General features: G+C 48.8%; 1 protein-coding gene across 1 annotated transcript in view; it reads right to left on the bottom strand.

Annotated features, from left to right (window-relative positions):
- Window positions 1-1139: 1139 nt before the first annotated feature.
- LOC147693306 (extracellular calcium-sensing receptor-like) overlaps window positions 1140-12192 on the bottom strand; it is a 30246-nt gene continuing 19193 nt past the window's right edge. Inside the window, exons 3-4 of the mRNA XM_086935917.1 lie at window positions 6633-6756; window positions 1140-2056 (exon numbers count right to left, since the gene is read on the bottom strand). Coding sequence (XP_086792043.1) covers window positions 1140-2056; window positions 6633-6756 — 1041 coding nt within the window. The remainder of the gene's footprint in view (window positions 2057-6632; window positions 6757-12192) is intronic.

The following is a 12192-nucleotide window of genomic DNA, read 5'->3' as shown; positions in this document are numbered from 1 at the left end:
GGAGTGGTAGTGCGCTATATAAATCTGCCTCACATCACATCACCATGTCAGGCAGAAAGCCTCTGACCACTGGTCAGAGGCTTTCTGCCCGACATTATATTATAATGAACTTTGCATCCAATGAAGAAACACCCAGAATTCAAAACACAATCATTTTTTATAAACAAATTACTGCATTTGGTTTTCCAGTTGTAAAGAACATGGCAAAGAAAGTCATAAGGTGTCAGAAAGTGCCATAATTCATGGCATCATACATTTCCACTTACGAGTCAGATAGTTTGCTACATACATTATTTCTATCCATATTAGCTATAAAAAATCGCACATTATGTTTGTGTTGCTGCCTATATTTAGCCATGTAACCTACAAACACCATATCTAGAGTGCAAGATATTGTCTTTTAGTAAACGTAAAGGAGTTATTGTGACACTTAGGGGCCCATTAGGATGGCAGGCGGATCGCCCCGCCAGGCTGGCGGTAGCCACCGCTGGCCTGGCGGGGGCGATCCGCCCGCCATCCTACCCTTAATCACCCCCGCCATATTAGCATGGCGGGGGTGACAGCGGCGGACGGAAAGTCCGTCCGGCACTTTTCCGCCCCAGTCGTCTTGCGGCCGGGGCAGAAAAGGTTTAATATGGTGGCGGTGTCTATTAGACACCGCCAGCCATATTAGCATTGCCCAAAACAGATGCCTTTCCGTGGCGGCATGCGGTCTTCACTTCGGGGGCCCCCTGCGGACCCCCGGAGTGAAGGATAGGTGGGGGGTGCACACGGGGGGTACCTGTGGTACCCTCCAGCATTTACATGAACAAAGCGGCAAGCACCGCGCGGTGCCTGCCATTTTGTTACTGTAAATGCAAATGTGCATTTTTATCATTGTGGCGGGCGGTGCTAAGAGCACCGCCCGCCACAATGATAAAAATGCAGGATGTGCCCGCCACTGTGGCGGGCACATCCTAATACCCCCCACAGGACCCCCGCCGTTATGGCGGGTGATCCTGATTTCCGATAGGATGGCGGGCGGACTAAGTCCGCCCGTCATCCTAATGACCCCCTAAGTGATGAAGGCAATATTTAATCAGCAAGGTATCAAAAATCTCCACAAAAAATAGAAAATTTCTTGATTTTGTCATTTTCTATTATTTCTTGCCAACAGACTTAGATTTTCCTACAAGATAGTCCCGGGTGTTTCTTTCAGGTCTCACCAGAATAATATAACACTTTGGAAAGAATATACACCCCAGCAGTCCAGCACTGGAGCACAGGATGGCAAACACCTCCACGGCCACCATGTATTTCCCCCGGGTGCTCAGGTATGCGGGGATGAAGGAGATCCACACACTGACAAACACCAGCATACTGAAGGTGATCAGCTTGGCCTCGTTGAAGCTTCCAGGGAGATTCCTTGAGACAAAGGCCACAATAAAGCTAACCAAGGCCAGGAGGCCCATGTACCCCAGCATGCAATAGAAGAACATATTATCCCCTTCATTACATTGAAAAATTATCTTTTCATTGTAGGACTTCAAATTTTGTTCTGGAAATGGAGAAGATCTCACTAACCAAACCACGCAGATAAGAACTTGTAGTAAAGAACAAGAGAAAACTATAGAGTATGGTGTCTTTGATCCCAGCCATTTCCTGGCTGGGCTGTTAGGATTAGTTGCTTTAAAGGCAATGACAACAATGATAGTTTTGGCTAGAACAGAGGAGACACTGATAGAAAACACAATCCCGAAGATGATCTGTCGAAGCATACAGGTGATCTTCCTGGGACGACCGATGAAGATGAAGGAGCAGAGGAAGCAAAACATAAGAGCTAGGAGAAGAATATAGCTGAGCTCACGGTTATTGGCTTTGACAATGGGCGTCTCTCGATACTTGATGAAGATACAAAGAACTGAAACAGCTAACAATGTACATAACGTTGCTGAGGTGCTGAGTGTTAAACCCAGGGGCTCTTCGTAAGATAGGAACTCAATCACTTTAGGGATGCACCCATCTCGTCTTTCATTGGACCACTGGTCATCAGGACACTTTGTACAGTCAGTTGTGTCTAGCAAAACAAAAACATTTGTGACTTAGTAACGACATAACTTAAACAATAAACTGCGTGTAATTGTTAACTGGGTCCGGTTTGTTAAATCACCTCTGTCCTTCACAAGCACACATGGCCAACTTGAGTAAAACATTTCTATATATGTCATTCGTCCTTGCAACAGTGATAACCAGCAGTACCTTTCCGCCTCAGGGCAAAAGTCACTTGCTCAGCAAAATCATCCCTAAACTGCTAAAAGATCACAGTATCACCAGAAATTCAAAGTTTTAATATTAACTTATAAAACAATCAACTCCAAAATCTTGACTACAGCGACATTGTTTTGTGAAGTATGTATGGTATGCAACCTTCCTGCCTTGTACCAGTCACTTAAGGACATTTCACTGCTTGCACAGCACCACCTCAAAAACAGTGCAGCAATAGCAGATGGTGAAATGCTTAGGCAGTGCAGCTGCAAAAGGTTTCCAGTGGGGGGATATATAGGGAACCTTTCCAACAAGGAAGGGAAAATGAGTTACCGGGGGTCTGGGGTGGGGGGGGGGGGTTCTACTGTAAATATATACAAAATAGAGAGCATCACAGGAAGTAGGTAAGCAGCCTAATACATGAGGGTCGCATCACGCCCCCATCTGCCACAAGGCTCAACATGCTGCTCTATCTCTACACAGAGAGAGAGGATGCAGAGGGCATTTAACAAAGAAAACAACAAGTAGATTAACCCGTTTAGCGCGTCGAACATTCTGCCCCAGTGCGGACGTTCGATCGCGCTAACGGGTTTCGGACGTCCAACGGTCGTGCGCAGCACCAGCGAGGTAGTGCACGCGACGACCGTTGGACGTTCGAAGCACGGAAGGGGTTAAAATAAAACTTATTACTCAATAAACACCAGTGTAAAACAGGCAATGGTGAATGTTGCACTGTAAAATATCCTAAAAACATATATAATGGTAAATATAGTTGAACTATTAAATTCACATCTATGTACCTTGATGATATACGTACGTGGAAGCAGAGTTCAAAATGGTACATTCATTCATCCCTATATATGTTTTACTTGACGACTTAGAGGTAATCAATAGCCAGCAGGTATTATTTTTGTAGGTCAATATTTTTTAACTTAATATTCTGACAATCAACCACAGATTAGTTGACCAGGTCAGTGACACCAGCCACTGATGGCCTCTTTCTGTTGTATAATGAACATACACACACTAGGTGGCCTTTGTTCAGCCACCAATCCCTCTCTTTCATCCTCAACACCACCGGTTACTTTGCAGCTTGATTCAAGTGATTAACGCTGCGACTGTCTTCATCTCCAAGACGGAGAAGAACACCAGGGATCATGTTGGTAAATCTAGCGCCTCATCTAGAGACACTTGAGGTAGTGAAACTGGATGAGCCTTGGTGAAGGCAAGACCAAAGCCATGCTGAATGGAGATCCAGCAGCTAGTCTCGTGCTGTGTTGCACTACAATATCCGTAGCAGCGCAGCCCGGTCCATGTCCCACTGAAGCGTTTCACTCCAGCTTCTCTCTACCACTTTCACTGATCAGGCTAAACACATGCACATAAAACAGACGAGGGTCAAATTACAGATGATGATTTAGGTAGTGGGCTTGCCTCACGAAGGTCTATTTATTATTTGTGGTGTGTTGTACTTTACTTTGTAATAGTTACATAAAAGCAAGTACTTGACTGTACAATCCTTTATTGGGGTTGCTGGATGAGTCTATACTCACCTTATATCCACCTCCTCCCTGAGAAGCATTGGTCTGTCTGACCCACGCTACCACTGAGAGTAGAGGGATCCATTAGGATGACAGGCGGACTTTGTCGTCCGCCTGCCATCCCGTTGTGTGAACGGACCGCCTGCCATAAGGGCGGGGGTCCCGTGGCTGCTATTAGGATGCGTTTGCCACAGTGGCGGGCGCATCCTGCATCCATAACATTGTGGCGGGCGGTGCAAACAGCACCGTCCGCCACAATGTTAGGGAAGCATGCCATGCACTTCCATGCACAACATGGCAGGCACCGCGCAACCCCCCGGAGTCCTTGAGGGCCTGCAACGGGCCCCCAAGGCAGACTCGGCATGCCTTTCCGTGGTGGCATTGCCACCAGGGAAAGGCATTGAAAATTGCCCATCATAATATGGCTGGCGGTGTCTGATAGACAACGCCACCATATACACCCTTTTCCGTCCCGGTCACAAGGCGACCGGGGCAGAAAAGCGCCAGACGGTCTTTCCGTCTGCCGAGGACCCCTCAGCGGGTGTCATTCCGGCATGGATGGCGGGCGGATCGCCCCCGCCAGGGTGGCGGTGGCTACTGCCGGCCTGGCATGGGCGATCCGCCCGCCATTCTAATGGGCCCAAAGTGTTGAAGGGGTACTTGACCCAGTTGCTCAGAGTCCATTGTAGACTGGCCCCAGCACATCAGAAGTAAAAGGCCTCAACCACCACAGTGGGCCTAGTAATTCCTGCTTGCCACGTGGCCCTCTGAAAAGGTTTCTGATACCGATGGAGTAAAGGCAGCTAGCTTTACTCTACCAACCAAAATCTTTGCCAGCCCTACATGCATCTTTATAAATTGACAGGAACTGCTGCAATTGTAGTTCCTGTCACTGTAGGAAACGTTTGAAGGGTTGCTCCATTAAACATGATAGACGGCCATCAAACTTTTCCAAAGTTTTTATTTTCCAAAACAAACTCTCAAAGCTGGAGTTTTCTTTTGAAAACAAATCAAACTAATGACCCCCATACCACTGGTGCTTTTTAAGATGGTGTAGGAATCAGGTTTCAGTTTTTCACTCTCCCTCACTGTTAGGATATACGGCGATCTCAGTGTGGTTCTCACCACTATGATATACCTTGTGGTGATGGGCAGTAAACATAAGCCATCTGATCTCCCAAATAGGATGGACGGTTGCATAGCTTACTTCTGATGGCCTCTACTCCCTCATTAGAGGAATGTTTATACCTATGGAGTACATTTCTTTGGCATAAACCTGGTGGTATGCTCACCTGTAAACTGGACACGCAGACTGAGAGACTGGTGGAGAGGGTACACCATCAACATTGCAAGGAAGTACCCTCCTGCCTAACTCTAAATGAGCCAAAGATTGAAGTTTTGACCGGGTCAAGGTGAAAACAGTATCTACCCAATGAGGGGACTTCATCTGCCATGAAAGGTAAATTTTTCCTCTCCGAGCATTTCCCTCCAAAACAAATGGTTTCAGTGTGATTTTCTTCAGTGGTTATCTGGATTTGAAGGGACTCCCTTGGATAGATCTTTTAAGCTTGCCCTGTTGGCATATTTCATCATCTATACAAAAGACTAAATCAGAAGATAAAAGGTTCAACTTGGGAGCCTACTTGGTATACCTGACCTGCACGTCTTTGTGGTCAGCCTGATATTACACCTAGGTCCCAGTCTACAGCCACAGTGGTTTCCGGTGGATGCTTTAATTTTTCTGGATATTATTTTCAGTACATTTTAAAAAGTCATATCCCCCCTATTACATTTTAGTCATTAAGAGTCATTTTTCCAATTACTTTTTCATTTTTAGAAATAGTTGTGGGATTTTACTGGTGTTGTGTTTTGACTTTATGACTGTTTTGTCACTGTTAAATAATTGATACATTATTCTAAGTTAAAGATGGCTTCTCTTAGCCATTGCTCCTAGGGGTACGGTTAGAATAACATTATTGAAACTGTGGGGGATTTTCACAAGGAGGTGGCAGGGAGAGGAGTTAGCCTTCTTGGCCTAATGCCTCTCTCCGCTACTTCAGAAAAGCAAGACTGCACCATATTCACAAGGACATAGTGCAGCCTTGCTTTGCCCCCTGCGATGGCGCTAAATTTCACAACTTAGTGCCAAAGCAGGCACCCTTGCACCAGAGTGCAAGAGTGTCTGCAAGCAGGAAGGTTTAGTTATGTACAGAAAGGTGTCCCTTTCTGCACATAAACAAACCTAAAATGCCAGTGTGTAACTTACGAAACTGCATTTTAAAAAAAAGGTTTTATGTGCAGGAAGGGATACCTTCCTGTACATAAACAAACCATGGCGATTTGCCTTTTCTATGTGTGCTGCACAAGGCAGCACACATGGAAAATGCAAACACGAGGAGAAATATATTATTTCTCCTCGTATTGCCAACTTAAAACCTGGGTTTTCCTGGTCTTAAGTTTGGGATTAGCTCCTATTTACGCTGCTCTTGTGAATGGGGGCAGCTTAAATATCAATGGGTGTCGAGGTGGAACGCCCACCACAACACCCACTGCACGCCCCTTTCACGATAAGCCCAGCTTAAGTGGTTTAACTGCCTTGTGAATAAGGAGAGGCCCCTATCACCACCACAAATTCACTGGAAGTGACATTGTGGTGGTGATAGGGGCCTGTGAATATGCCCCTGTGTGTTTTACATGATAAGATTTCAGGACTTATTATACATAGGTAGGACTCACAGCCTTCCCAATGAATAACCCAATGTCTGATTGGAGACAACACTTCTAACAAAAATTGACTCGCCATCTTTGAGTTCCATAGTTCCTCGACACCTGACTCGTAGCACTTACCAGTATCATTACTGATTTCTCCCTGGGAGCAGGGGACACAGTCGAAGCAGCACATAGGCTCTCCCTCTCTGGCAGCCTTTCTGTACCCAGGCGGACAACTCTCACTGCAGACAGAGCGGGGGATCTGCAGGAGAAATTTAAAGCTTTAAATTAAAGGTTACAGACAAGAGTTGGATCTGGTGGAATGGTAGTGAAGGCCGATGAGAATGAGACCCAAAGGCACGACTGACAAGGAATTGAAAGTAAAGATCACAGAGAGTGAAACCCGTAGGAAAGACAAAAAAAGCATTGATGTAAAGAATCAAAGACATAGTGAGAGGTGCAGCAGGAGCCAAGACAGCGTCAGTGGAAATGGTCCCAGACAAAGCGAGGAAACAACCTTTACCACACAGCCTAAACCACGTAGTGCTTTTACAGTGCGGGTACTGCGTCGACCGTGCGGTTACCACGCATTCCTTTAGCACGCTTGTCATTACATCAACTTGCTATTGGGAATGTGTTGTTTGGACTGGTGTTGGATTTAAAGTCCAACACCTTCTTTACTGTTACACAGACTGGAGCTGGAATAGTAAATGATAATATTCGAAAGTCCAGCGATCCCTAAGGTACATTGTTGTAATAACTTGTGTGCTAAAGGAACACATGGTAACAAGACATTTGATGAAAAGCCCACTTTGTAAAGACATGAAGGGGAAAGGCATGCGTGGATCTGTCATACAACTGGCGTGAACAGAGACACAGAGGGAAGGCAAACAGGAGAGGCAGAAAATTGTCACAGAAAGATCAGCAGCCGTATCTGGTTCCATGTATTCTCTGTTACTCGTACAGCTCACCCCCTCTACGTGCAAACCCTGACCTCTGGACTTGCCTGTCACCCTGGCGCTCTTCACCCTGGTGGTTATAGTGGATAATAATAATAATAACCCACATTTGTAAAGCACACAATCACCCGTAAGGAACTCTAGGCGCTGGGGGCCGTCGGGAAGATTAAGCAAGCTATTGCCCAGAGTCACATGGTGCTGGGCTAATCTGCCGCCGGTGCTGGGATCGAACCGTGATCTCCTGAGTCAGTCGCCCTAGCTGCCCTAGCTGCCCTAGCCGCGGCGCCACACCTCTTGATCACGTGATCAATGATGCACATGATGATGTGACGTTGTTCTGACATTATTACTCAATCTTCATGTTAGTTGTGGTGTAGAGCAGTGACATAACATCATGAGAAGGTCCTTGACTGGAAATGAATATTGTAATCCGATCTCCCACCAGAATTATCCTGCTTTATTTGCTTTCTCCTGTCTGGTGAAACGAGAAGGTGTCAGTCTCACGAGCACCTTAATCCCTCAGTCTAGTCCTGAGACAGTGTTCGTTCGCCATTCATGGTTTCAAGGGTGAGATCAAGGATTACACCTGGATCATTAATATTCAATGTTCCAAAGAGACACCTGAATGAGGAATTTCATTGTGTTGGAAAAGCAGAGACTTTGGAACTAAACAGAGATGCAGACAAAGAGCAAAGGCTGACCGTTCATATTTCTAAAGGCTTCAGCATCAATACCGCTGCATACTGCAGGCCGTGGATGGGGTCTTTGCTGGACCTCTAACAAGGATTTGGTTTAGTTTTGGAACAACAATCAATAAACAGACTCTTGCAACTTAACTTCCCCAGAAACAATCTATACAGAACCTTGCAGAGGAGATAGGGATATTTGTCATTTGTGAACTTCCAATGACCAACAAAGGGATATTTGGGTTATTCACATCTGACAGATCACCTTAAGTATGCATAAGAAGCCTAAGCAGATTGGCCACCTCAGAGAAGTCTCTTCCACTGTAGGAATTTAGTGCTCAAACATGAAGCCTATTCAGAAGACTTTCAGTTTTACTGTTGCTGGACGCATTGGTGGAGGTGTGATCTTTGACCCTGTCCTCAGGCAAGTCGCTCCCCCATGCCGCACAGCGCCACCTGTGTGTCACTGACCCTGCTGCCACTTGCTGTACATTCGAGGCTGCCCTAGACCGTTAGCTCTTGCTCTCGCTCTGCCCCTTTTTCCTTGCTAGCTCTGCAGTGTCTGTGCTGCCTGCCCTTGCACTGTTTTGCTGTATTTCACCTTTTGACTTCCTTTTTTTAAAACTTTTGCCCTATTATTGTGCCCTTGTTTTGCGTTCTGTATCCCCCGCCAGCTCCACCCTTCGTTTTTCCCGCCGCTGCGTCCCCTGTGGAATGCCCCCCTACTCGCCCATTGGTCACCCCGCTCCCGTCTCCCAGCTGCTCCTCCCTCCAACCTCCCCTCATATGGAGGCCGCAACGCCCGCCCGCGTCTGGACCGCACCCAGGACCAGACGCCCTGGCCCCTGCAAACGCCATGACCCCCGACGCCGCTACGGCACCAGCACCCTCCACGCACTCAATGACAGACGGCTGCACACCTGCTTCCTGGCTGCCCCAAAGCACACTAAATGACCCTTCTCCTGCCAGAGCTGCAGCTTTACCAGCCCCCAAGCCCCCAACCCGCCCACCATGACAGGACACAACCACCTCAGATGCATACTACTGAACACCTGCTTCGCACGCAAACACGCCGTCGAACTCTGGGATCGGCTGGATACATTCGTAACCCCGGACGCCACCTTCCTGACAGAGACCTGGATGAAAGACGCCCCGGTGCCCGACATCGCCATTGCCATCCCGTACGGCTACAAGATCACCCCGAGAGACGGCACCAACGGAGTAGGAGGTGGAATCGCCATCATCCACAAGTCCCCCCTAAAGGTCTCGATCAACTCCGACGACACCCTCAGCACCGCCGAACACCTGCACTTCCAGATTTACACTGATCCCAACACCACCCTCAGAGGAACCCTGATCTACAGTCCCCCCCCGGACCCCGGCCTCAGTTCATCGACTCCATCGCCGACTTTGCCAACATGCATGCTCTCACCTCCATGGACTACATCCTCCTCGGTGACCTGAACTTCCACCTTGAGAACAACAACGACATCAACTCCACCACCCTGATCGACAACCTCACCAACTTTGGACTCAGATAGCTTGTCACAACGCCCACCCACTCCTCCGGCCACACACTTGACCCCATCTTCTCTGCAAGCTCCCACGTCTCCTTCAGCCACACCACTTGTCCGACCATCGCTGCATGCACTTCACCTTCTGGAAACCCAGCACACAACACCACACCCAACAGATCCCCTGACGCAGCTGGAGCAAAATCACTGAAGACAAGCTAACCAACGCCCACGCCCGAAGCCCACCGGCCAACTCAGCCGACCCCGATGCCGCCACCAGCAACCTCAGGTGCTGGATCAATGACTGCGCCAACACTCTCACCCCAAACAAGAAGCCCTCCAACAGACGCACCAACAAGAATGCCAACTGGTTCTCCGTGGACCTCCAGACCTCCAAACAAATGTTCCGATAACTAGAGAAGAAATGACACAGTGAACAGACACCGGAGAACCATGCAGCTCACAAGAATGCCATGCGCCAACACCATCACCGCATCCGAGCCACCAAAAGGATCTCCTAAAAGGACCGCCTCGACAACAACGCACACAACAGCAAAGTGCTCTTCAACATCCTGAAGGACTCTCTAACCCCAGCTCCAACACCAATGACATCCCACCATCGCAAGACCTGTGCAACTCCTCTGCCACCTTCTTCCATTGCAAGATTGCAGACATCCACGCCTGCTTCGACAACCTGACCACCTCAACAGCCAATGACACCGCACACCCCACAGCCACCACCGACAGCGCCCCCCTGCACACCTGGACTAACATCAACGATGACAACAGCATCAAATAAATCAGAAACACCATCCACTCCGGCTCCCTGTCAGACCCGTGCCCACATCACATCTTCAACAAAGCCAGTGCCACCATCGCACCCCATCTTTGCAAGGTCATAAACATCTCCTTCGAGAGATGAGACCTTCCCGGCGAGCTGGAACCACGCCGAAATCAACACCTTGCTCAAGAAACCCAAGGCAGATCAGAGGGACCTCAAGAACATCCGGCCCATCTCACTGCTCCCGTTCCCGGCAAAGGTCATCGAGAAAATCGTCAACAAACAGCTGAACTGCTACCTCAAGGAGAACAGCATCCTAGACCCGTCCCAGTCTGTGTTCCGCAGAAACCACAGTAACGAAACTGCCCTCATTGCCACCACCGATGACATCAGGGCCCTGCTGGACAACTGCAAAACCGCAGCCCTCATCCTCCTGGACCTTTCAGCTGCCTTCGACACTGTCTGCCACCTCACCCTATGTGCACAACTCCTGGACGCAGGGATCCGAGACAAGGTGCTGGAATGGAGCACCTCCTTCCTCTCCGGCAGAACCTAGAGCGTCCGCCTCCCCCCCTTCCATTCCGAAGCCTCTAAGATCATCTGCAGCGTAACCCAAGGATCATCACTCCGACATTTTTCAACATCTAGATGGCCCCGCTCGCCCACGTCGCCAGACTGCACAACCTCAACATCATCTCCTACGCTGATGACACACAGCTGATCCTCTCCCTCACCAAGGACCCCCTCAATGCCAAAACCAACTTCCAGAAAGAAATGAAAGCATTCGCCAAATGGGTGAAGAACAGCTGTCTGAAGCTGAACTCGGACAAGACGGAGGTCCTCATCCTCGGCCCCACCCCCTCAGCCTGGGATGACTCCTGGTGGCCGACCGCCCTGGGAGCAGCACCGCCACCCACCGACCATGCACGCAACCTGGGATTCATCCTTGAGCCAACGCTCTCCATGACGAAGCAAGTCAACGCCGTCTCATCCTCCTGCTTCAACACCCTCTGCATGCTCTGCAAAATCTACAAGTGGATCCCCACTGACACAAGGAGAATGGTCACCCAGGCCCTGGTTAGCAGCAGGCTGGACTACGGAAACGCCCTCTACGCGTGAGCCCTGGCCATATGGCTGAAATGACTGCAACGCATTTAGAACGCCTCTGCCCGCCTGATCCTCGACATCCCCCGACACATCCACATCACACCCCACCTGAGAGACCTGCACTGGATGCCCGTCAACAAGAGGATCACCTTCAAGCTCCTCACCCACGCACACAAGGCACTCCACGACAACGGACCAGCATACCTCAACAGATGACTCGCCTTCTACACCCCGACCTCGCCCTCGCTACCGTCCCCCATATCCAAAGAGCGACCTCCGATGGAAGATCGTTCTCCTACCTCGCCGCCAAAACCTGGAACACCCTCCCCATCCACCTACTGCAGACCCAGGACTACTAACCTTCAGGAGGCTAAGGTGAGTAGTGGACGCTAAAAATCTCATGATTGATTGACTGATCTCTCCATTCCACCTGGTGCAGGACTTCCTCCTTCTAATCCCATCCTTTCTTCGCTTCACTATCCATTTGTCTTTTGCTTATTTTGAACACTATGCATTCCAATTACCACTTAGCATGCATATGCTGTAAAGTGGATGTTCACCCAGAAGGGTATATTGGCCTGAATAACAGATGTTTATTATTACCCAACTCAGTAGCACTTATTTGATAAACCTCAGAAGGATGAAAGGCTG

The sequence above is a fragment of the Lissotriton vulgaris genome, chromosome 8 (genome assembly GCF_964263255.1).
Source record: "Lissotriton vulgaris chromosome 8, aLisVul1.2, whole genome shotgun sequence".
In the NCBI taxonomy this organism is placed as follows: Eukaryota; Metazoa; Chordata; class Amphibia; order Caudata; family Salamandridae; genus Lissotriton; species Lissotriton vulgaris.
This window is presented reverse-complemented; position numbering and strand designations above follow the sequence as displayed.